This window comes from Budorcas taxicolor, chromosome 3 (assembly GCF_023091745.1).
Source record: "Budorcas taxicolor isolate Tak-1 chromosome 3, Takin1.1, whole genome shotgun sequence".
NCBI classification, from domain to species: domain Eukaryota; kingdom Metazoa; phylum Chordata; class Mammalia; order Artiodactyla; family Bovidae; genus Budorcas; species Budorcas taxicolor.
The window spans coordinates 117,958,012-117,984,180 of record NC_068912.1 but is presented as its reverse complement, the minus strand read 5'-3'; the positions used below and the strand labels follow the sequence as shown (position 1 = coordinate 117,984,180).

The following is a 26,169-nucleotide window of genomic DNA, read 5'->3' as shown; positions in this document are numbered from 1 at the left end:
TAGCTCTAGGTTCTGAAGATTTTCTCCTAAAATTTTTACGGTTTTATGTTTTACATTTCAGTTCATGCTCTATTTTCAGTTACATTCTATAAGGTGTGAGACCTGGGCTGATGTCTGTCTTTACCTGTCGATGTCTAAGCGTTCCAGCACCAACGTTGAAAGGCTACCTCATATTAGGGGAATTACAGTAGCTTATATTTTTTTGATGAAGTAGTCTACTCTTCATATCAAATTCATGTATGTGAGGTTCTTTGTAGCATTCCTTTATTCTTTTTGATAATAAAAAGAATTTTATTCTGTGGGCTCTTCTAGGGCCCACAGTGATATCGTTTCATTCTTGATAATGGCAATTTGTTTCTTCTCTCTTTTTTGTCAGTCTTGCTAAATGTCTGTCAATTTTATCCATGTTTTCCAAGAGCCAGATCTTCAATTCGCTGATTTTTAAAACTGATTTTTGTCCATAGTCTCACTGGCCTCTGCTCACGTCTCTGTCACTGAATTCTTCCTGTTTGCTTTGGGGTAACTTGCTCTGCGTTCTCGGTGCTGCGGGTGGGGGCTCGCTGACCGGAGACGCTCCCCTCTGTCTGACGTGCACTCAGTGCTGTAGGCTTCCCCTCCGCCATCCTCTAATTGTGTCCCACAGATGTTGGTAAGTGTATTTCCATTCATTTCAGTAATCTGCCCCACGGATTACTCATAAGTGGGTTGTTTCTAAGTGTTTGGAGATTTTCTTAATCTTCCTGTTATTGATTTCTAGTTTGATTCCACTGTGGTTAAGGAAAACACTCTGTGTAATTTCAGTGCTTTAAATGTGCCGAGGTTTGTTTGAAGGCACAGAATGTGACTTATCTTAGTGCATATTCCGTGGCACTTGAAAAGAATGGGTATCTTACTGGTGCTGGGTGGAGAGTCCCAGGCGTGTTGATTAGCTCCTGTCGGTAGGTGCTGCTGAGGCCCTCTAGATCCTGGCCAGTTTCTGTCTAGTCATTCTCTCCACTGTTGAGGGATGGGTGATGAAGCGCCCATCTGCACTCATGGGTTTGTCTTCTTCTCCTTTCAGTTCAGGCTTTGTTTCCTCGCACATTTTGAAGCTGTGCTGTTTAGCACACCCACGTTGGGGTTGCCATGTCTCCTTGGGGAACTGACTCTCTATTCCTTTCACCCTCTGGTAATTTCCTTTGCTCTGGAGTCTCCTTTAGCTAATGTTATGTACACAGGCCTGCTTTCCTTAGATTAAGATCTACATGATACACTTTTCCCCAACTTGCTATATTTGAAGTGAGTTTCTTAAGAGACAGCATATGGTTAGATCAGTTTTCAAAAATTTATTCTATCAGCCTCTGCCTTTTAATGATACATTTATTCCATTTACATTTAATGTAATAGTTGGTGTTCAGGCTTAAGTCTGCCATTTTATTTTTTTGGTTTGTTCTATTTTTTCCTCTGTTTCCTTTTTCCTATTTTTCTGTGAGTTACTTAAACAGTTTTCAGAAGTTCAAGTAAAGAATAGAAAATGTACCTTTTTATATATGTTATTCTTCCCCATTCATAAAATAATCATCGTAAATATTTTTTCCACTTACATTAAAAAAAAATTATTTGTTTTTGGCTGTGCCGGGTCTCTGTTGCTGCACAGGGGCTCTTCTCCAGCTGCCGCGAGCAAGGGCTGTGCTCTGCTGCAGCTCTCGGGCTTCCCACTGGGACGGTGTCTCTGCTGCGAGCAGGGGCTGCGCGCTGCTGCAGCTCTTGGACTCCTCACTGGGACGGTTTCTCTGCCGCAGCGCTCGGGCTTCCCACTGGGACGGTGTCTCTGCCGCGAGCAGGGGCTGCGCTCTGCCACAGCGCTTGGGCTCCTCACTGGGACGGTGTCTCTTGTTGTGGAGCAGGGGCTGTGCTCTGCCGCAGCGCTCGGGCTTCCCACTGGGACGGTGTCTCTTGTTGTGGAGCAGGCCTCTAGGGTGTGCAGGTTTCAGTAGCTGCAACATGCAGGCTCAGGACTTGTGGCACATGGGGTTAGTTGCCCCACAGCATGTGGGATCTCCCTGGACCAGGGATCAAACCCATGTCCCTGCATTGGCAGGTGGACTCTTAACCACTGGACCACTAGCGAAGCCCCCTGCACATCAGACAGTGCTATGATTTTTGCCTAGGCCATCAAACGTAATTTAGAAAACTCAAGAGAAGGAAAGTCTATTTTATTTACCTATATTCTTGCTTATCAAGCTCTTTTCTCTCTGCTGTTCCAAGTTTCCTTCTTCTACTGTTTCCTTTCTGTATAGAGAACTTCTTTAGTCGTTTTTAGCATTAAGGTTTTCTGGTGACAAATTCTGTTAATTTTCTCTTTCATCTGAAAACATCTTGATTCCTTCTTTGTTCCTGAAGGATATTTCTGGTGGATGACATGACTCTGATTGACAGGCCTTTTCTTTGAGCACTTGGAAAATTTTGCCTTACTTCCTTAGGCCTCTGTGGTTACTGATGAGTAATCCACTAACATTTGAATTATTTTTTCCCTATAGGTAAGGAGTTGTTTATTTTTTCCTCTGGCTGTATGGAGGATTTTTCCTTTGTCTTTCATTTATGGAAGTTTATATTTTGTGTCTTAGATTTCTTTTGGTTTATCTTGGTTGGGTTTTGTTCAGCTTCTTGAATCTCTGAATTTGTCTCTTTCCAAATTTGTCTCTTTGCCAAGTTCTTTTTCCTCCCATCCTCCTTCTGCTCGCCCTCTCGGACCTCAGTGAAATGAATGTTAGATCTTCTATTGGTCCCACAGGTCTCTGAGGCTCTGCTCAATTTTTTCCAGTCTACTTCCTTTCTCTTTTTCATATTGGTTAATTCTGTTCTTTCCGTTCACCGAGTCTTTTCTTCTGTTGCCCCTATTCTGCTGGTGAGCCTGTGTACGGCCTTTTTACTTTGGTTGTTGAAATCGTTTGTTCTAAAATTTCAGTCTTGCTCCTCTTCGTCTTCGCTGACACCTTCTTCTGTTTCAGGTGTGTTCATAATTGGTCATTAAAGCATTTTATTGTGTTTGCCTTAAAACCTCTTGTCAGACAGACAATCTCTGTCGTTTCAGTGTCGGCATCTATTGAGAGTTTCTTCTCTTTGGTTTAAGATCTTTCTGGTTCTCAGTATGATGAGTAATTTTTAACTGAAACCTCAATGTCTGTATGTTATTTTATGATTCTTGATGTTTGTTAACCCTTCTGTAGTAGCTGGCATTTTCTGACCCTGCTCATCACCGCCAGGCAGGGGCAGACATCTGGGCTCCCAGCTCAGTCCAGGTCAACACCTGAGAGGAGCAGGCACCTTGCCAGTGACGGGTGTGGGCTGAGGCCCAGGGTCCCCATGGGGTCCAGCTGGCACCGTGGTGGGGGCGCACTGCTGTGGCGGGGCAGACGTCCTGGCTCCTCACTGGGCCCTGTCTGGCACTGGAGGGGGTGGGCTCCTGTCACAGTGTGTGTGGGCGGAAGTCTGGGCCCCCTGGCACCTCCGTGGTGCAGGTATGGGTGGAGGCAGGTGCCCATGGTGACAGCTGGAGGACAGCACATGTTGTCTAGAAGCCCTCCGTCTTGCTAGGGTGTCCTTTCCCTGCCCCCACCTGGAGAGTGGGCTCGTTGGGCTTTCTTTATCAGCCCTTACTAGTGTTTCTGAGTCGCTGGCTTCTTCTGCTCTAGTTCTGGATTAAAGGAGGCAAAAGAAACGCCAGGGACCCAGCGCATGTCTGGTCTCTCCCTCTTGTTATCACATTTCTGACAACACGTGTGGTGCTAGCCCCACCCCCATTGCCAGCAAGTCTTGACACAGGAGCTTTTGGAGAGGAACCCAGATGCTCCCCTGTGGCCCTGCGCATCCCCACAGTCAGGGGGAACAGCACATCTCAGCCGGCGCTGGGGCAGGGTGCAGTGGCCCCTCTACTGTCAGCTGGGCCCAAATAACAGAAGGAACTTGACGCACTGAAGCAGCCACAAGACAGATTCCTTCATCTGCTTTGAACCCTCTCTGGCAAGATGGTGCGTGCGTGGGTCCCAAGTGCAGAGCCAGCCAGTGCGGCCATGTCAGATCAGCGGAGGCTCTATCGCAGCGCTTCCAAGAGGCGGGAGGGCCGCTGCCCTGCACACGCACGGCGCAGCCGGTACCCAGACAGCTCAGTCACCTCCTGCCTTACCCTGGCCGGAAGTTCCGCTCCTGTCCACCTCCAAACAGCATCGGGTACAGAGGGGTGTGTTCACCAAGCCCTCGGACGTAGAGCGCTCCGATCCTGGGGCCGTAGAACTGAAAGGAAAAGCCAGTCACTCATCCAGCAAGAACCTTCGGGCACCTTCTCCTGCATGTGCTGGGAGGGACACGGAGATGTAATGTGAGGGCCCTGCTTTCTGCGGTCTCGTGGCCGGGACCCGTCCAGACACGGGTGCGGGGCAGGTGTTGGACGCTGGGCCCCAGCTCAGGGGCAGAGGGCACTTGCCTGCCACAGGGGAGACTGATGGATGGGCTGGAGCCAGAGGTGGCCGAGGGCTATCCTGTGGGCGGCTCCTGCTCTCACAGCCTCATTAGGGAGAAGTTTTACGTGCCGGCGTGTCAGGTGGGCACACTCACTCCCTTGGGAACCAGCTGGGAAGAAAGTACTAAAAATACTCCCAGTTCTCTTGGCTGCTGGAGAGAGACACAAGAGCTTCAGAAGGGTCTTTACTGCTAACTGTTAGTATTTCCTCAGCACAGCCTAGAGCTGAGGGTCGCTAAAACCACACCTTCGCTGTCTGAGCTGCCCTGTGAGTCAGGTTAGACAAGCCCTCACTGCTGAGCCCGGCATCTTCCGTCCCTGGGTGGGGGTGGGGGTGGGCTGGGAGTGCAGAGATTACTCTGCAGCTGCTCAGTCATCCAATCGTGTCTGACTCTGTGCAACCCCATCGACTGCAGCCCACCCGGCTCCTCTGTCCAGGAGATTCTCCAGGCAGGAATATGGAGTGGGCTGCCGTGCCCGCCTCCAGGGGATCTTCCCAACCCAGGGATTGAACCGCGTCTCTTATGTCTCCTGCACTGGCAGGCAGGTTCTTTACCACTTGCGCCACCTGGGAAGCTATAGAGAACACTCACTCCCGGGCTAAGCCCACCTGAGACCACCCCCCGAACCCCTTCCTCCCTACCTCCCCAAAGCCCTCCCTCTACCCCCTCCACAGCCTTGCCTGGCCACAGGGTCACAGTCCGCCTGGCACCTCGACCCAGGGCCTTGCTGAGTGGGCACACCGGGCATGCCAGGTGAGGGAGGGTGAGTGGTGCCCTGGGCTCTGCTCAGAGGTGAGCCTCACGGGTGTTGAGGAGCCTCCCTGTGGGAGGGCAGGGGGTCAGGCAGACGAACCTTGTGACCCACGATGGTCAGGAAGTCCACGCCCAGGTCCCGCACGTCCACGCGCTGCTTCCCCAGGGCCTGGGCGGCGTCCGTGTGCACGAGCACCTCCGGCAGCCCCCCTGCCGCCCGCTGCTGGTTCAGGGCTCGGACTCGCCGGCTGATCTCAGGCACCGGCTGGAGAGGGGAGAGCAGACAGCGGGCGGGTCACTCTGATTCCACAGAGCCGGAGTCAAAGAAATGAGCAGCCATGAGCAAGGGTGCGGCAGAAGTTCCCAGACTAAAGAATGGAGGAAAACGGGAGGCTGGGCCAGAAGCCCACGTCCCCATCAGTCTCCCCAGGAGGACAGCGACTCACCATGACAACGCCCGTCTCGTTGTTGGCCAGCATGATGGTCACCAGGCACGTGGCTGGGCGGACAGCCGCCAGGATGTCCTCAGCTTCCACCTGCCCATTCACCTTGGACACGGGGACGAAGGTGACCTCTGAGGAGTAAGACACAAACATGAGGTCAGCCCAACAGGGCCTCCTCTCTGGATCGGGACACAGTGAAAAAGCAATTTATTGTGAAGGTTCAGAAGACTGAAGGAATATGAGCCACTCTTTGTCACCAGGCCCACAGACAGTGGATTGCAGGCTTCACCAATGAGCCTCAGTGGTGGGGTCTCTCTGGGGACCCTCTGTTCTCCGCTGAGGGGCCTGTGAGCAGCTGAGACACCTTAGTTCACAAGAGCATCTTGAGGTGCCAGCAACGTGACCTTCACTCACTTGGCACTGACCCAGCCGTCCTTAAGCCCCTCCTGTACCCAGCACTGCCCCGGCGCTTAGACCCCTGCTACTGCAGGTGGAAGACAGGCAGGGTGACTAAGCCCAGGTTTCTGGTGCAAAATGCTGAAGATGACATACCCGCTTCCCCCTCAAGATCCCACTGAAACGAGAGAATGTATATATTTCTCAACATGGGCAGCACCTTGCAGACAAGGAATTCTTAGCCATGCCCAGAATACACAGAGATGGTGGCATCAGGTTAATGCCAACAGGGAAGCCCACCCAGGTTGCGGACAGGTGAAAACGAACTCCACAAAGAGTAGGAAAGGACCCAGACGTCAGCTGAGTTCAGGGTGCACACGCGGAGAGCGGGGCGGGGGGCCGCCGACTGCGGAGGCAGGCGGAGGACCAGGTTCTGACACCTGAGGACCCCACCCCACACTCACAAGTGGGCGACAGAGGCGCTGGCCTGGCCAGCAGGCCCAGGCGGGCTCCCGGAGTGGGGGTGGGAGGGGGCGGGGGGGCAGCAAAAGACGGCTGCTGCTGGTGCCTCCACTGTGGGACTCAGAGGGGAGTGAAGAAACGGCTACTCCAGCCAGGAGTTTGTCTCTTTATTACGTACATGAACACCCGCTCCTCATCATCAATCCTCAGGGAGATGCAGATTAAAACCCGCCCATTAGAGCCACCTGATACCTGCTAGGATGGCTGTAATAAACACTGACAGCAGACAAACGTTGGCAAGGACCCGGAGAAATCGGAAGCCCACCCCTACCCCAGGCACCAGCGGTGGGAATGTAAAATGGGGCAACTCCTGTGGAATACAAAGGTCAGGGTTAAACAAGCAGAGCCTTTGGAAGGTGAAACACAGAATTACCACGTGACCCAGCAGCTCCACTCCTGGTAGATACTCGAGAGAAACAAAAACACACATCCAGACAAACACTTCTACACAAAAGCTCCCAATGGCATTATTCATAATATTAATATCAAATGTTCATCAATGATGAACAGATAAAATGTGAGTATCATTCAGCCATAAAAAGGGAGGAAATATTGGCACAGGCTACAATGCGGGTGAACCTGGAAGACACAGTGCTATGTGAGAGAAGCCAGTGACAAAGACCATGTATCCGATGATTCCCTTCACATGACAGTCAGAATGGGCCAGTCTCCAGAGATGACTCTGTGGACCAGCTTGCCCAGGGGTGAGGGAAACAGTTACAGCCACAGGTAACGAGGTCCTCTGTGGGAACAGGAAAGGCATCATCACTGGTCGTGGTGATGGTCACACAACTCTGAATGCACTTTAAAGAGACTGAGATGCACACTTCAAATGGGCTCAGGGTATAGTATGTGAGTTCCGCCTCCATAAGGCGGACATTCACGAAAGCAGACCCACTTGCACAGTGTGGAGGTGGAGGGGTGGGAGACAGGCAAGGTCAAGTCCCCGTTTCACACCAGGGAGTCGACAGACAGGTGCTTGAGTGACAAACCGAGAAGTGGAGATGACGTTTCAAAGCGCGTAAGTATTCAGGTGGAAGCAGCTAAAATGATAATACTGAGCGGGAGAAAGTATTGAAGGCAAACTTGAGGGCGGCTGCCTCAGGACTAGGGCTGTCGGGGAAGAACCTTTGCTCTTCCTTGAAGCCTTTCTGCAGATCTTTATATTATTTCTATCCCTTCGTGTCTATACTTTGTAAAAACTTGTGTAATTTTAAAGGAGGTAACATGTAACAGTAACTAATAACAATGTATTACGTTGCCTTTCCCTGCACAAGTGCAACAGGGATGAAAAGGAACTACAGTTTAGACAAGAAAGTCAGACCTGACTTGTTTTAGTTAAAGTGGTCCACTCAGGAAGACCACAAAGAGAAACGCCTTTCCAGTAGTTGAACAGGAAAACAGTTAAACAGGAAAACCAGTAACAAGGCTCACAGTCAGACCGAGCAGTTTGGTCCCACTCCTTGTCCTTAAGATAAAAACACTTTCCCTGCTTCTCCCTGGGTTTCCAGGCAGATCAGGTAGTAAGGTGAACACTGAACAGAAAAGCACTGTCTTATTCCAAGCAGAGTTCAACCTCTGCTGTTCTGAGAATGATGACTTTTTAAAACTGGTTTTGAAAGGCTAGTATTGACACCCTATGTCTCGGGATGCCACTTCACAGGAAAAGTGGAGGAAGGGCCGGAAGTGACCAGGACCACTGCCACTGCTGGGCAAGCCCCACCTGCCCTCAGACCCATGGGCAGGGGCACCTCCTGGGGGCCCTGGACCACCCCTGCCCCCCACCTGAGAGTCCCGAGCCTCCTCTGTGCCGAGAAGGGCTCCCCGCAGGAGGGCACTGGTTCTTGTTTTTGCCACCAGAAGTCATGTCTACTGCGTCCTTTTCCTTTCTACCAGAGGGAGGAAGCCAAGATTTAATGATTAAAATCAAAGAATGAAAAGCACAGTTAGCGTTTATAGATGTGCTACTAAATAAGCTTTTACTTATCGTACCCAAAGGGCTTCCCTGCTGGCTCAGTGGTAAAGAATCGGCCTGCAACATAGCAGATGCAAATTTGATCCTTAAGTCAGGAAAATCCCCTGGAGGAGGAAATGGCAGCCCATTCCAGTATTCCTGCCTAGAGAATTCCACAGACAGAGGAATTCTGGTAAGACAGTCCATGGGGCTGCAAAAAGTTGGACACCACCACCATACCATGTAAAGAACGCAGAGTTCATGGTGAGGTGGGCTCTGGATTGAGCAAAATGGTAATTCTTTGCAGGTCTTCAGGTCTTATGAGGCACTGGACTACAGGAGAGTAAGCAAGTTGGCAACCAGGAGGTGGTGTGTGTGTGATTATACACAAGAGTCTATGTATCATTAGATGATAAATGACCAGTTCTACACACTGATTATGGTGGTGTGTGTCTCTGTGTGTGTGTGATCACACACAAGAGTCTATGCATCCTTTGGTGATAAATGACCTGTTCCACACACTGAACGATTTGTCCCTCAGGGAAAATATGGAAGAAGCACAGGCCGTGTAAGCGTTGCACCACAGCACGGCCGGCGGGCGGGGGCCGGCCAGCGGTCACTCACCAGCCTTGCGCTCCTCCCCCAGGTGCTCCAGTGGCAGGCGGATGGAGTCGTGCTCCACGGTGCAGGTGATGATGTGGGGCAGGGCCCTGTCCACCGGGCTGGGATGCCCGCCTGTGTCCCCGTTGGCAGCGTGGACTTTGTGGAAGTGCTTCACCATGGACTGGATTACTAAATTATTTGACTGCAGAGACAGAGCGGAAAGGTCACTTACAATAACCACTTGAGGGGACCCGTCGAGTAACAACTGCTCTCATTTGTAGTTTCTTTTCTGGCTAATGTGGGAAAAAATGGTCTCAAAGAAATTCAGCTCCTGAGCTGCGCCTTCTGAAAGACCCAACTGCAAAGATCTGGGGCTTTTCAATTTTCAGAAATTTTCAGAAATTTTCAGAAATTCACCAGAAGTGAATTCTGATTTTTGTTATTGTTGTTAAGCAACATTATACATTTAAAATTTTCTAAATCTGTTAAAAAAGCATATTTTGCCCAGGCACCCATCGCTGGTGGGAGTGTGAACTGGTGCAACCCCTGTTAAGGGCCGCCTGGTGCATCCATCAAATAAGCCCTCTGACTCAGGAGGTCTACTTCCTGGACTTGATCCTACAGCTCTGCTTGCACAGAAGCAAAGCGATGGACGTGAACTTGATCAAGTGTACAAAGATGAAGCAGCAAAATCTTCGGAGCGCCTCAATGTCTATCAAATAACGGGACTTGGTAAATAATTACACATTGTTTAGTGAACACCAAGCAGCTGTAGCATCGAGGGGCCACTCCACAGGCTGATACCAAAGACCTCAAAGGCACTTGTTAAAGGAAAAGGTAGCATACACTGGAACCAGCATCCTACAGTCTGTATAAAAAGGGCAACACACATACACATTCACACACACCCCTCCCCACCACATCCTTCCTTGAAGAGGCAAAAAGGGAAAGAGAGAAGGTAAAATTATCTACACCCATAGCTGCTTTTAAGGCAGAGACTGTCTCTGCAGGACTCAACAGAAACTAACAGTACTGGTCTCCTGTAGGGACAGGAAGTGGATCACTGAGGAGATGAGGTGGGAGATTTCTGTTTTAAATCTTTTTCTCTTATTATTATTATTGTTCTCATTATTATTATATATGGGCTTCCCTGGTAGCTTAGCTGGTAAAGAATCTGCCTGCAATGCAGGAGACCCCCGTTCGATTCCTGGCTTGGAAAGATCCGCTGGAGATGGGAACAGCTACCCACTCCAGTATTCTGGCCTGGAGAATTCTATGGACTGTATAGTCCATGGGGTTGCAAAGAGTTGGACATGATTGAGCGACTTTCACTTCACTCTTGTTATTAAATATAACGTACATACAGAAGAGCATAGAAATGTTAAATTTAATGAGAAAGCATGACAGTGAACATCTGAGTAACAATAACATGGATCAAGAGGAAAAACACAGCCCCCACTTAGGCGCCCCCCAATCACTACCTCCTCCACCCCAGCTAACACCACCCTGATTTGTATGGTAATCATTTTCCTGCTTGTTTTCCTTCCTGCGTAAGCATTCCTAACCGATTTTGCTTATTTGCCTCCTGACCTTCATATGAATGGAACTGAACTGAACTGATCTTTTTCTCAGCTGAAATCCAACCTATTCAGGTATCCGAAGGCACCGCCTGCGCGAAGGCAGGGGCTGTGCTTGCTCGGTGGTGAGGAGCCTTGTGCACTGTCAGCCGGCCGGGACTGAAAGGTTCTGAGAGTATAAACAGGGGGCCCTGCAGGAGGAATGAGGCAGTCAGTGCAGGGACCCCAAGGCCCAAGACGCGTCAAACTGGGTGGCTAGGGGAGAGGGCCAGGATGGGTGGCTTGGATGCGCTTCTCTGAGTGGTGGGTGGTTCTTTATAAAGTCCCAGGTCACCCCTTCTGAGAACACTGCTGCCTGCAGTGGTCCAGGAAGGGGGGCCCTCAGGTCAGAGCTGATCTGACCCACTGAGAGCTGATCCGACCCACCGAGAGCTGACAAAGCTGCCGGGCGGCCTCCACTTGCAGGTACCGAGGGGCACGGGACCCCATGCCGAGTGCCCCGGAGGTGCTGAGAACACGACAGCCCCTGTGCGAACCAGTCGGTCACTACTGAAAACGCACCTTGTGCCTTCAGGTCAACAGGCTGCTTGGCACCTGGCCCCAGACGAGATCAAGATGGCCACAGGGCCGCTGGGGCGGCTGCTTTCGGGCCATCAGGAGTCTGGACCTGGTGTGCGGGGGTGGTCACTGCCCAGGGGCCTGTCAGCAGCCCCCCGCCCCTAACCAGGCCCCTCTGGCGGGGGTCAGCTTAGTCTCGGGCTGGCACCCTCGATCCACACCTGGGAGTGCTCCGGCTGCCACAGGGCACTGGCTGGTACCCTCCACCTGGGACTGCCCAGAGACGTGAGCACCCGTCCGTGCTGTGTGGAGGGACGTGCGGGTCACCCCTGGTCTCCATCTGTCATGAAGGCGGCACAAGCGGCCCCACCTGCCCCTGTCCACACGGCCCGTTCTCGGGCATGTCGCCGAGCGGAGCAGCTGGCTGACGGGGCGACACGGCCTCAGCTTCGCCAGGCGGTGCCCACCCACCTTGAGCGTGGTTTCCAGCCTGGGCCGCCGCCTGCCCTGTGCTCGATACCTCCTGCCGTCGGACGTCTTACTCCTTCCATACTGACGGGTGGGCAGAGGCGCCCATGTTGCTGTTTACCTTTGATTCTGACCAGCTATGAGGCTGAGAACCTTTTCCCATGCAGAAACCACAAGGGCGTCTCCTCAGTGCGCGGTCTAACGCGTTTCTCGCCCGTTTTCTACTGGGTTGTCTGCAGGTGTGTTCTGGATGCGAGTCTTCTGTCAGTTATTTGCTGCAAGCGTCTTTTCCCAATGCCTGGCTGGCCTTCTGATTTCCCTCAGGGTTCACTGATGAACTACAGGTTGCTTTGTGGTGGTGGGAGGATTTATCAATCTTTTATGGTTAAAGGTTTTTGTATTTAGGAAAATCTATCGCTCTTCAGCATCACAAGGGCCAGGGTTCGCCACGGAACAAGGGCCCACTCAGGTGTGGCCCTGTTTCTGGTCCGGTGTTTCTCACTGCCCTAAGGCCATCTGTCTTAATTCATAGAGCAATTCACCGCATTCTTGATCTTCAAGAAGCCTTGGCTGTTCTTGGCATTTTGTATTTCTATACAGTGAGGCGCCATAAAAACGGAGTCAGAGTTCTGACTGACATCGCACTGAATCCAAAGATCTAAAGAGCTGACGCACTTACACAGAGTCTTCCCATCTGTGAATGTGGTACATGCTCCAGTTATTCAGAACTGCTTTGAAGGCTCTTGGCAAGAAATTCTTCTCCTTTCCCAGTGTGTGTGTGTACTGGAGTGGGGAGTGGTTTACAAAATCTCTTTTACTAGATTTATTTCCTAAGTATTTGATATTTTTTGGTACTTTGATAAATATGCATTGTTGGTGATACATAAAAATACACTCGATTTTCTTAATCTAATAACTTTGTTAAATTTACTTACTAATAATCTAGCTGCAGATTCTTTTGTTTTTTTAATGTGGACAGTCACATCACCTGTGAAAGACCCTCAGGAAATGAGGTGGTAAGAATGACTTGAGTAGAGGACTTGATGTCATCATACTATCATTGAGAATCTTCTATCTGTTTAAAAAGAAATACCTCTCAAATGGGTCAAACCTCACACTCTTTTTTTTCAAAATCGGAGTATGGTTGATTTACAATGTTGTGTTGGATTCAGGTGTTCAGCAAAGTGATTCTGTTATACATACATTCTTTTTCAGATTCTTTTCCATTACAAGTTATCACCAGATGTTGAATATCACCCCCTGTGCTGTGCAATAGGTCTTTGTCATTTATCTGTTTTATATATAGTAGTGCGCATATGTTAATCCCAAATTCCTAATTTATCTCTCCTTGCCCCCGCTTCCCCTTTGGTAACCATAGCTTCTTTTCTAAGTCTGTGAGTTTACTTCTGTTTCATAAATCACTTCATTTGGATCATTTTTTTTTTTAAAGATTCCATGTATAAGAGATATCATATAATACTTGTCTATCTCTGAATTACTGCACTCAGCATGTATTATATTTATGTACCATATCTTCTTTATTCACTCATCTGTTGATGGACATTTAGGTTACTTCCATGCCTTGGCTATTATAAATAGTGCTGCTGTGAACACTGAGGTGCACGTATCTTTTTGAATTAGGGTTTTCAGCTTTTCTGGGTATATGCCCAGGAGCCCAGGAGTGGGATTGGTGAATCATATGGTAACTCTATTTTTAATTTTTAAGGCACCTCCATAGGGCTTCCCTGGTGGCTCAGATGGTAAAGAACCCACCTGCAATGCGAGAAACCTGGGTTTAATTCCTGGGTCAGGAAGATCTTCTGGAGAGAGGAATGGCTACCCACTCCAGTGCTCTTGCCTGGAGAATTCTATGGATAGAGGAGCCTGGCGAGCTACAGTCCATGGGGTCCCAAAGAGTGGTCCCAAAGCACACACATTCTGTTCTCCATAGTGGCTGCATTGATTTACATCCCCACCAACAGTGTAGGAGGGCTCCCTTTCCTCCATAGCCTCTCCAGCATTTGTTGCTTATAGATGTTTTGATGATGGCCATTCTGACTGCAAACCTCTTAATACGGTAAACTTGGGGATATAAAGGAATGGTTCCAGGGCAAAACGACGGAGAAACTCTCTTTATTGAGACAGCAATGCAAGCAAGTTAATTCATATGTTAGGTAACAAATATCCTATCAGCCCCCTGGAATTCACTTATAGGATGAACGCTGTCTAACAATCAGGCTAATTTGCAAAAGACCAAGATAAAGCATTACTCTTTCTTTAAAAGACATAATACCAAGAGGGCACCACCTCATCTTTTTTTTAATTACTGACAGCTGAAAGAACATGAGACTCTGGACTATTTACCTCGGTGCCCCCCGAAGTGAAGATCACGTCCTGAGGCTGCCCACCTATCATCTTGGCGAGGTTCTCCCGGGCCGTGTTGATAATCTCCTTGGCCTTCCTACCTGGAGGAACCAAAGTGGAAATTCAGTAACTTTGCTGCACCAAATCCAATCAACACACATTTAAAGGAACGACCAGTCATGAGGGAGCAGGAGGGCTGAGTGGGCGGTTCTAGGACAACGCATGTTCACCAACGTGAGTGACAGCCTACATACCACGTGGCGAAGGGACAACGGGAAGAGGCCAGCAAATCAGGGGGACCCACTGAGATTCAAGGAACTTGGGAGGAGCTAGAAACAGCTGAGGGAAGAGGCCGGAGCCCTAAAATTCTGAGACGTGGCTTTCTTCTTACCCAATGCTATGAGAGAGGATCTGTGGCCATCTGCCCCGCTTCCCATTCGGGCAGATGGGAGAAGGAAAGGGTGGAGTAATAGATCTCGCTGCAAAACAACAAAAATAAGCAGAAATAGAGCCCACGACTGCTCGATACAAAGTCCAGCGCCATATGTCACAATGCAGTCCCCTCGGTCACTAGTGAGATCACCGTCCCAGGGACACATTTGCTTTTAAACCTGGGCTCGGAGCCCAGCTACCCCTAGTTTCATGGAAGAGCAGGAAGCAGGAACTGAGCTTCACATGGTGGAGAAAGAAGGGCTCAGGGCAGGAACTGTGGAGATGTCTATGACCATTCATACTTCGACTACAGACCAGTAGCCTCCAGACTTTTGGACCATTCAGTCCTATTTATGAAAATACTTTTTTGAGCAGGTACCACTATAAGAAATATGTAAATAAGAAAACACACATAAAGATAGAAATGTAAAAAGATGAGGTAAAAATACATATACGAAGTCATCCACACACTCCCTAAGCCTACTGCATTAAGTTATCATTACAAGTTAGAAAGGTCTGCGGTGTTTAGGAGACCCAGTCTGTTCAGTTAGTGATACTTGAAAGGCTGTGATAGCGTCGGTCAACATGGGCAGGAGCACACGGGGCACGCCGTGAGCCCCGCAGGCATGCCGCTCGGGCCCGTCCACCTGCTCCCTCCCCATCCTGCCCCAGGATTCTGCTGAGAAGCCCCTCAAAGGAGCCTCTGGGCTGATCCTCGGCCCACCCTGCCTTCCCTGCCCATGTGGTGTGTGGCAGCCTGCAGCCTTTCCCGACGCACTGACAGACTTTCATCTAAGCGTTTCTTTTCTTTTCCCTTTTCAGAAGTGGGTTTCATAATTTACATACTGGTTTGCAAAAACGCCCCCTTCCACTTATCGACAAAGTCTTGGAGACCTTTCTTCGTAAGGATTCGTGGGGCTACCTCTACCGTCACGTGCCCATTAGAGCAGCTAAAATGAAAAGACTGGCCAGTCCAAGTGGCCAGGAGGTTGCGGAGGAAATGCAACTCTCATCACGCCGGTGGGAACACAAAATGGTACAAGCGCTTTGGAGAGAGGGCAGCGGTTCCTTAAGGAGTCTAATCTCCACTTCCCATCTGATCCCACCATCCCGCTCCTAGGTGTTTATGGTGAACACTGTTTACCCGAGAAGAGGCGATGACCGTGACTCGTGCGCGACATTCGAAGCAGTGCCATTTGCAGTCGCCAAGAACCGGGGACAGCTCACACACCCGTCAGCAGATGCGAGCATGAACACAGCATAACAGAACACCTCTCGGCAGGGAAGACAAACAGCTGCTGACAATCACACAGGTCAACCTCAAGGTAACTACGGTAAGATCCCATTTTCACACAAACACAGAAAATGCCCACCGCTCACAGGGCAGGACGAAAGCCTCTTCCTGAGGGTTATTCCTAAACCTCTTCATGACAAATGCTTTTTATTAGCACTCAATTGTTTTCCACATTCTCCAGTTTTATGCATGAGAAAGTTCAGTTTCTCTAGAGGAAAAATTAGCTACAAGGCAAAGTCCAAAAGATTAATCAGAATACAAGTACAAAATAAACCAACAATGAAGTTAATGAATGACTCATATCTGATTTTGAAAAGGCTTTTATTTACCAAGCTTACTAAGCAAATGGACATGAAAACCCACAAAAGCCTGTAAATCTGTACACAAGTATTGCTAAGTCAGAGGCTTCCCTGGTGGCTCAGCAGCAAAGAACCTGTCTGCCAATGCAGGAGACCCAGGTTCCATCCTTTGGTCAGGAAGATCTCCTGGAAAAGGAAATGGCAACCCATTCCGGTACTCTTGCCTGAAAAATTTCATGGACTGAGGAGCCTGGCTGGCTACAGTCCATGGAGTTGGAAAGAGTCAGACATGACTTAGTGACTAAAACAACACTGCTAAGTCAATTCTAAAGGAAACCAACCTTGAATATTCACTGGAGGGACTGACCCTGAAGCTGAAGCTCCAATACTTTGGCCACCTGATGCAAAGAGCTGACTCAATAGAAAAGACCCTGATGCTGGGAAAGATTGAAGGCAAAAGGAGAAGGTGACAGCAGAGGATGAGATGGTTAGACAGCATCACTGACTCAATGGACATGAATTTGAGCAAACTCCGGGACAGTGGCTTCCCTGATAGCTCAGCTGGTAAAGACTCTGCCTGCAATGCAGGAGATCCTGGTTTGATTCCTAGGTCGGGAAAATCTGCTGGAGAAGGGATAGGCTATACACTCCAGTATTCTTGGGCTTCCCTTGTGGCTCAGCTGGTAAAGAATCCACCTGCAATGCGGGAGACCTGGGTTTGATCCCTGGGTTGGGAAGATCCCCTGGAGAAAGGAAAGGCTACCCACTCCAGTATTCTGACCTGGAGAAATCCACGGACTGCATAGCGTACAGTCTATCAGTACATGGGGTCGCAAAGAGTTGGACATTACTTAGCAACTGAACAGCAACAGTTGTTAAACCCTATCCTATGAACTGAGAAGCCTGGTGGGCTATAGTCCACGGGGTCGCAAAGAGTCGGACACGCCTAAGCAACTTAGCATGCATACGGCATGCATCCCTGATAAAACTTTAAATAAGAAGGCACAGCTTCAGCTCACCATCTGCAAAACACAATGTGACTCAGCCAAGTAACTACTGATCTAAAGCAAATCATTTTGCAGAACCTCCAACTTAAAGCTCTACATGGAAACAACAATAAATGAGAAACATATTTCCAACAGACTGTGGAAAATTCTTAAAGAGATGGGAATACCAGACCACCTGACCTGCCTCCTGAGAAATCTGTATGCAGGTCAAGAAGCAACAGTTAGAACTGGACATGGAACAAAAAACTGGTTCCAAATTGGGAAAGGAGTACATTAATGCTGTATATTGCCACCCTGCTTATTTAACTTCTATGCAGAGTACATCATGAGAAATGCTGGGGTGGATGAAGACCAAGCTGGAATCAAGATTGCTGGGAGAAATATCAGTAACCTCAGATATGCAGATGACACCACCCTTATGGCAGAAAGCGAAGAACTAAAGAGCCTCTTGATGAAAGTGAAAGAGGAGAGTGAAGAAGTTGGCTTAAAACTCAACATTCAGAAAACGAAGATCATGGCACCCGGTCCCATCACTTTATGGCTAATACATGGGGAAACAATGGAAACAGTGCCAGACTTTATTTTTGGGGGGGATCCAAAATCACTGCAGATGGTGACTGCAGCCATGAAATTAAAAGATGGTTGCTTCTTGGAAGAAAAGTTATGACCAACCTAGACAGCATTCTCAAAAGCAGAGACATTACTTTGCCAACAAAGGTTCATCTAGTAAAAGCTACAGTTTTTCCAGTAGTCATGTATGGATGTGAGAGTTGGATTGTAAAGAAAGCTGAGTGCCAAAGAATTGATGCCTTTGAACTATGGTGTTGGAGAAGACTCTTGAGAGTGCCTTGGACTGCAAGGAGATCCAACCAGTCAATCCTGAATATTCATTTTGAGGACTGATGCTGAAGCTGAAACTCCAATACTTTGGCCACCTGGTGCGTAGAATGGACTCATTGGAAAAGACCCTGATGCTGGGAAAGATTGAGGGCATGAGGAGAAGCGGAGGACAGAGGATGAGATGGTTGGATGGCATCACCAACTTGATGGACATGAGTTTGATTAAGCTCCAGGAGTTGGTGATGGACAGAGAAGCCTGGCATGCTGCAGTCCTTGGGGTCGCAAAGAGTCGGACATGACTGAGCAACTGAACTGAGGTGAAAGAACTTTAATTTTTAAAAAAGGAGGCCAGGATTCTATGTGATCCTGATTATGTAAAAGATCTAGTTTGCAAATTTTGTAAGGATGGATGGAGACAGATACGTGACAGGGTCTTATATGTACTGTTATTACAAACAACTTTTTTTTTCGATTGCACCTTGCAGCAAACAGGGTCTTAGTTCCCTGACCAGGAATCAAACCCATGCCTGCCCCCTGCATTGGGAGCACCAAGTCTTAACCAGTGGATCATCAGGGAAGTGCCCTACAAGCAGCTCTTAATAAGACATCTTTTTCATCTGGGAAAGGGGGACAGGAGAGCATGTTAAAGATGAAAGATTATGGTATCAACAAAGCTCAAATTTGGTCTCTTCAGGAAAAAAAAAACTATCCAGAGTTACAGCTAAAGACGTGCGGTTAACAGAAAATCCACTCAAAACCGAGCCATGCCATGTGGTGTAGAGTTCCTGCAAGAGCTCCCCTGCCCCTCATCTCAGATCTGGGCACGTCTTCTAGAATTACCTGCTGGGTAAGAGCTACTGGGATTTCCCCAGGCTTCCCGCATGGCCTCCGTCATGGCCTCAATCACTTCTGGCTCCAGGGGAGTGGTTGCATTATAGTCCATATACACTTTCCTGCTGGAGAGAAAACAAAGATGTGCCTCTTAAGGACAAGAAGATGAAATGTGGAAAAACAGCTGCACTCAGTCTATGCCGTCAGCAGGAGCAAATAATGTCAAGGTCAGGGGCTTTTCTGCAATTATGCTGTGCGCTTAGGAATGCCCACGTCTGTGTCACTTATGGAAAATGTATACATGATTTCTGATTATCTAGCATCCTTGCCTGGAGAATCCCATGGACAGAGGCGCCTGGTGGGCTACAGTTCGTAGGGTCGCAGAGAGTCGGACATGACTGAAGTAGCTTATAGGAGGAGTATTTGCTAGTTTTCTTTATCACTGCTAGGAGACTGTCCACTTAGGCTTCCAGAGCTTCTTTCCACCCCATGCTGCTTCCTTCTGATGGAAAGGGGGAACCTTGCAGGCCCAGGGAGTCGCACATTCCTGAGGGCTTTTCCCCTGGTGTTTGAACTTCACCACTTCACTGGCAGTTTTCCTGTATTTCCCGGTGGTGTCTGTGATGGCCATGAGGCACGGGTAACCTAGGCTCCCACAGTTCCTCTAGCAGCCCCTCTGTGTCCCCCGCACTGCAGTCTCAGGGGTTCCTATCTTTGCATTTTCCGTTTTCTTTGCCCATAATGACGATGCCCTCCGCCACTGCCTTACTTTTTAGGTCTTTGCTCAACTTGACCTCATGAGGCTAGTTTCTAAATGAAACTGCAGCCACCCCTGCCCTCCTCTGCAGGGCTGTGTGTCCCCCTGCTTTTCCGCAGCACCCCATCATCTAACACACGAGACTCGCTCCTTGTTAATTCTCTGCCTTGATAGAATGTAACTGAACAGCAGCTCCACGAGCTCCCATCTTACTCCCAGGTGTGTTGCCAACATTGAGGACAACAGCTGGCACACAGTAGGGGCTTGACATTTAAGGTGACAAATGTCACAAGAAAGTGCACAGCCCTGAAAGACTCCTAGGTGGAATTTACCTGTGTGTGTATATACACACACATATATATAAGGGGGCTTCCCTGGTGGCTCAGAGGTTAAAGCGTCTGCCTGCAGTGCGGGAGACCTGGGTTTGATCCCTGGGTTGGGAAGATCCTCTGGAGAAGGAAATGGCAACCCACTCCAGTATTCTTGCCTGGAGAATCCCATGGACAGAGGAGCCTGGTGGGCTATAGTCCATGGGGTCGCAAAGAGTCGGACACGACTGAGCGACTTAACTATATATTATATAGCTATCAGAATCAAAAACTTTCAAGCACAGGGAACTCTACTTAATACTCTGTAATGGCTTATATGGGAAAAGAACCTTAAAAAAAAAAAAGGAATGGACACATGTATATATATAACTGATTCACTTTGCTGTACACCTGAAACTAACACAGTATTGAAAATCAACTCCAATAAAAATTTCTGAAAAATCTCAGAAACGTTCATGAACGTATACAGCAGACAATTCTGTCAGATACTATTCATTATTTTACCTGATTTTTAAGTCAACAATAGTGTTTAAGCCAATTCACATGAAAATTCAAACACAATTACCAACGGTGGCTGCTAAACACATTTTTTAAATCCATGGAGTGTTTGAATGCAACATTTTGTCTCTAAGATGCCCAAGTACAGGGCTTTGGGGCTTGGGAAATCTGACCAGCATTCCTTGACCACCCTGGGATTAGGAATCCCTGCTGCTGAGAATTAAATCTGCTTGTGTCCGTAATTTTGCTCTCACTTCCGGTAAGTATTTCGAAGTTCCTCATACTACTAGTGACCACACAGCTCTTCAATCTTCTGCTTGGCTGAGTTAATTCACAGATTGAATTTCAGAGGAACGCATTACAGATTACTCTCCCCCGGTATATGCTGCTTCCTTAAAGTGTTATCAATATTGCATGGGAAAATTAAACTTTATTAGATTCATAACTGAAAAATGAAAAGGCATCGTGAATCTCTGCCTTCAGTCAGTACGTTTTCCTTCCTAGTTCCCTTTTCTCCGTCCCAGGCAAATGAAACCGAAAGAAAGAACAGTCAGATTTAGGCCTAGACCCAAAAGTTAAAGATACACACCCATTTCTCACATTCCGGTAGAGAGGATTACCCCCTCCCCCGCCAAAGTATTTAACAAATTCCTGGACTGAGGATGAAGACTCTCAAACACACACCCAAAGAAAGCATTTCCGCCGCGCCCCACCCCCACCCAGGGGAAGACGGTCCCAGCATCCGTGGACTGAAATATCTCCCAGTCTTGCTCCCCACTCCTCCAGCTGCTCAAGCCTGGGAGCTTCCTTCTTAACACTCCCACCCCGACTCCTTCCTCACCCCACCTCACCCCCAGCCCACGCTTGGAGTAAGCATCAGCAAGTCGGGCAGGTTTTATCAGGTACATTCGGACTTCGCCACACCTGCGCCCGCTGAGGGCCACACCACTTCTGCCTCCCAGATGACTGCAAATTCCTAACGGGTTTTCCTGATTGCTGCAAACCCTGACTCCCTACCAAGCAGCCAGAAGGAGTCCTGTAAAATATACAACAGCAACCTATAATATAATTAGATTACATCACTTCCCTTATAATATAATTAAATTACATCTGCTCAAACCTCCAGGAGCCCCATCGCAGTGAAAATACGCCCCAAGTTCCCCGCCCCCCCGGGGTTCTGCCGGTGGACAGCTGCCCCAGGCCCTGCGGTCCGCGGCCCCCGCCGCCCGGGACCCCGCGGGCAGAACTCGTGCTGCGGACTCCTGGGTGTCCCTGGGGTTTTCGGCCCGATCGTCACCTCCCCGGAGCCCTTCCCAGGCCCCGCCGTGCGCCGCTCGTCCTCCCGGCGGTCATCGCCGCCTGCTGCGCGGACTCTCCTGCGCGCGAGTGACCGGCCAGCTGGCGCCCCGCTCCCAGGGAAAGCCCCGTTCCGCCGACAGCGGCCGCCTGCCGCCCCAGCGTCCCTCGGGGAATGACCACCCGCCGGCCGCCACCCTCCGCCACCGCCACGCGGCGCCTGGAGGTCTTCTTGCAGGAGCGCGCCTACGGCTCTCCCTACCTTCCCCTCTAGGAGCGCACCTCTCGGGCGGGCTCTTCTCCGCTCGGCCCCGCGCGTCCCTGTTCCGCGCCCCGGCCGCCTCCATCCCGACCCCACCGCGGCCCGTTTCCAGCCCGCCAGTCCCCTCAGGCGAGGCCCAGACCCGCAGAGCCTGTCACGGTTAGGAGCGCCGCCGGGAGGGGGCGGGGCTGCGGGCGCCGGAGCGCTTGCGGATTGGCTGAGCCGTGCAGCTCCGGCCAATCCTCGCGCTGCAGCGGCGCTCCGCGGGGAGGCAGGGTCCCCGGTCGCGCGCGCTGAGGAGACGGGCTGGGGGCGGGGCTTCAAATGCGACACGGGTGATCACGTCGGCGGCGCGCTAGGGGGCGGTGCTCCGCGGGGAGGCGGGGCTCCCGGTCGCGCGCGCTGAGGAGACGGGCTGGGGGCGGGGCTTCAGGTGCGTCCCGGGGGCGTGGTCACAGCGGCGGCGCGCAAGGAGGAGGTGCCCGACCCGGGCTGGCGGGGCTTCGGTCGCCGGTCCGGCTACGTCCGCTCGGCTGGAGCTGGATCCGCGGTCAGCCGAGGCCGGTAGGCCGCACCTTGCGCCTCCACCGTGACCCGACCCTCTGCGTGGTGACTTCGGGCTCGACTCGCGAGGGTGGGTCTGAGGGGCTAGGCGAGACCGGAGGACCACCGCGCGGGGCAGGGGGTCTGGCGGGCCTAGGGAGCGGGGGCGCCACCGGGCACGCGGGAGCGAGGGCAGGAGTAGCGCCGGTACGCGGACGGGAAGGCGCCCCGGCCGGCGGAGCACGACCTCTCGGATGGGAGTGTCTAGCGTCCGTGCATCCCGCCGACCGCCGCGGACCGTAACGCGAGTCGGTTGCGAAAGCGGTGAGAGGGCGAGGATGCAGATTCCTGAATGCTAATGAGCCACCCACCGCCTCTTGCCCTTTTGGCAAGTTAACAGTTTCTGAGTTTGAGCGCCGAGCGTGTGCCAGGCGGCGTTCCAAGCGCCTTTCGTGTATTCACTGGTTTCGTCTTGGCATCACCTTTATCCAGTAGGTACCTGGCAGCTCCACCTTACACGCGAGGATGTCCAGTTAGAGGAAAGGCCAGCATCTTGCCCACCTTCACACGGGGAGGAATGGGGCCAGAATTTGAACGCAGGGAGGCTTTGCCAAGAAACTGAATTTTAGTTGGATTTTTCGTAGGCTTGCTCAATGTTATCTCCTGGCAGGGTCCCGAAGTTGTCTTTTGCAGCTCAGCAAGCCTCTTTCCTTTCTGGATTCTTTATTTCCTTTCATTCCTGCATGCAAACCGAGCTCTTGTCTTGCCAAATGCAGTCTGGAGCAAAAGTCGCATGAAAATTTAAGAAGCAAGTAGATAAACAGAAGCTCAGGGCCAGTGAAAAGAGGAAACAGAGTGAAGAGTGTCAAGAGCACAGGTAGTAATTGAGAGGAGGTCTGAGGTGTCTACTGTATATAACAGGCAGGAGCTACTCATGGTTTTGTGAAAGGAATTTCATGAGAGCTGTGGGGGAGGGTGAGAGTGCAGCGCAGAGGAAGCAAGGACACAGGGAGAGGTGGAGGATGTAGTCAGCTCTTAGAAGGTTGAGGACGGAGGTAAGAAGGGGCACAGGATGCCGGGGCTTCAAGAAGGCAGGTAACACGGAGGCTGAAGATGAAGAAGAGGTAGAAAGTCCTGGAGGCCGTGAGCAGCTAGGAGGTTAAGAGCAGAGGTGGGTGGGGAAGTTGACAGGTGGGGGGCAGGCTTCATTCTCTGTATGGAAGGCTGTCAGGATGGGAGCTCGAGGGGACTGATCCAGCCCTCCTTGGACTAGTTAGGCAGCAGTTAGAGGTTTGTGGTTCCAGATGGGTACATCGAAGGTAGTGATGGAGACTAGAGTTGAGAGTGCCCCACACTCAGGACCATGGCCTGGACTCCACTCTTCGTTTTTAAAAGCGGTATCAACCACATGATAACGAGTGGGCTGGTCACACATGCAGCAGATGCCTGCAGAGGGTAATTATGAAATCAGTGTCCAGTAAAGATCAAATATTTGAGGAAATGCCATCTCCGTGGCAGTGAAATAGTAAATGCAGCAAACAGAGCTCACATCCAAGGGGGAAAAGTCATAAAGCAGAGTAAGTCCTCAGAGAGGACAGGTCTACAAGGAGTCAGTTCAGTTAGTTCAGTCACTCAGTCATGTCCAACTCTTTGTGACCTCATGGACTACAGCACACCAGGCTTCCATGTCCACCACTAACTCCCAGAACTTACTCAAACTCATGTCCTTCGAGTCGGTGATGCCATCCAACCATCTCATCCTCTGTTGCCCCCTTCAAGGAGTTAAGGGAGCATCTTATTTCTTTAAAAAGGCAGTCATAAGAACAAGCAACAGTTAAAAAAAAACAACTGGATGAAAGCTATAATAATTGAGATTTAAAAACTCAATAGGGGGGACTTCCTTGATGGTCCGGATGGTCCAGTGGTTAAGAATCCGCCTTGCAATGCAGGGGATGTGAGTTTGATCACTGGTGGGGAAACTAAGATCCCACATGCAGTGGAGCCACTAAGGCCAAGCTCTGCAACTGCTGAGCCCGCGTCCCACAACGGGAGATCCTGCGTGAGGCAACACGAATCTTGGACTACAACCAAGACGTGACACAGTCAAAGAAATAAATAAAAATTTTAAAAAAGAAAGTGTGAAAAAAAAAAAACACCACTCAATAGGGTTGCCAAGGATAGGGAGTCAGAAAGCATGGACAGGCAGAGCACAGAGAATGTTTAGGGCAGTGAAGCCACGGTAAATGATGCTGTAACAATAGATGCATGTCATTATACGTCTGTGGAAACTCATATAGAGTCAGACACCAAGAGCGGACCCCAGTGTCAGCTAGGGACTGTGGATGACAATGATGTGTCCGTGGAGGTTCAGCGGTTGTTAACAAATGTCTTATATCTGTGTGACGTCAGTAGTAGAGGAGGTAGACGGGTAGGGAATAGGGTGATAGGGGGACTCTGTTCTGCTCATTTTCTCTGGGAACCTTTATTTTTTTTTATTTTTTAAATTTTAAAATCTTTAATTCTTACATGTGTTCCCAAACATGAACCCCCCTTCCACCTCCCTCTAGGGGACATTTAACAATGTCTAAAACGTTAGCTGTCCCCCATCACTGTGGTTGGTGCCTCTGGGATCTATTAATAGCTCGTAAGTTGACTCATTGGAAAAGACTCTGATGCTGGGAGGGATTGGGGGCAGGAGGAAAAGGGGACGACACAGGATGAGACGGCTGGATGGCATCACTGACTCGATGGACGTGAGTCTGTGTGAACTCTGGGAGTTGGTGATGGACAGAGAGGCCTGGACTGCTGCGATTCATGGGGTCGCAGAGTCGGACGTGACTGAGCGACCGAACTGAACTGAACTGGACTGGAGGCCATATGTGCGTTAACCACCCTACAATGCACTGGCCTCCCTGTCCATCACCAACTCCTGGAGTTCACTCAGGTTCATGTCCATCGAGTCGGTGATGCCATCCAGCCATCTCATCTTCTGTTGTCCCCTTCTCCTCCTCCCCGCAATCCTTCCCAGCATCAGTCTTTTCCAATGAGTCAACTCTTCGTGTGAGGTGGCCAAAGTACTGGAGTTTCAGCTTTAGCATCATTCCTTCCAAAGAAATCCCAGGGCTGATCTCCTTCTGAGTGAACTGGTTGGATCTCCTTGCAGTCCAAGGGACTCTCAAGAGTCTTAAGTAAAAATTTTATTGGGACCCTTACAGGTTTACATGCAGTTGTAAAAATGATGCAAAGTCCTTTAACTCAGTTTTCCACAATGGTAACATCTCCCCAGACCAGAGTAATCCACTCTGCAAATCTTTGTCTTTTAGTGTATTAGACCATTTACATATAATTATCAATGGTAATAAATCTTAAATCTACCATTTTATTATTTATTTTCTATTTGTTTCATGTGGTTCTCAACTCTTTTCTCTTTGCTTGTCTTCTTGTGGATAATTTGAACATTTTCCAGTATGACACCTTCATTTCTTCAAAATGTTCCATATACCATAAAATTGACCCTTTTAAAGTGTATGGTATTCCTAGGTTATGCAACTAAGTACATCTAGCACATTTTCATCACCCACAAGACACACTGCCCTCATTAGCAGTCAGTCTCCATTTCCTCTTCGCCATAGCCCTAGCAACA

The 26,169-nt window shown here is 49.8% G+C and overlaps 1 protein-coding gene across 7 annotated transcripts in view; it reads right to left on the bottom strand.

Annotated features, from left to right (window-relative positions):
• The window catches only part of SCLY (selenocysteine lyase), a 30,407-nt gene extending 8,262 nt beyond the window's left edge, over nt 1-22,145 (bottom strand). For 3 of the 7 annotated variants that reach the window (XM_052637097.1, XM_052637102.1, XM_052637103.1), the window contains exons 1-7: nt 22,004-22,145; nt 18,851-18,966; nt 14,139-14,239; nt 9,193-9,373; nt 5,700-5,827; nt 5,354-5,518; nt 4,166-4,272 (exon numbers count right to left, since the gene is read on the bottom strand). In XM_052637097.1, coding sequence (XP_052493057.1) covers nt 4,166-4,272; nt 5,354-5,518; nt 5,700-5,827; nt 9,193-9,373; nt 14,139-14,239; nt 18,851-18,966; nt 22,004-22,068 — 863 coding nt within the window. In that variant the 5' untranslated portion in view covers nt 22,069-22,145. Of the gene's footprint in view, nt 1-4,165; nt 4,273-5,353; nt 5,519-5,699; nt 5,828-9,192; nt 9,374-14,138; nt 14,240-18,850; nt 18,967-21,722; nt 21,779-21,983 lie in introns of those variants that run through there. The other 4 variants (XM_052637098.1, XM_052637100.1, XM_052637101.1 and 1 more) reach the window with 4 other exon arrangements.
• Nucleotides 22,146-26,169: the final 4,024 nt, after the last annotated feature.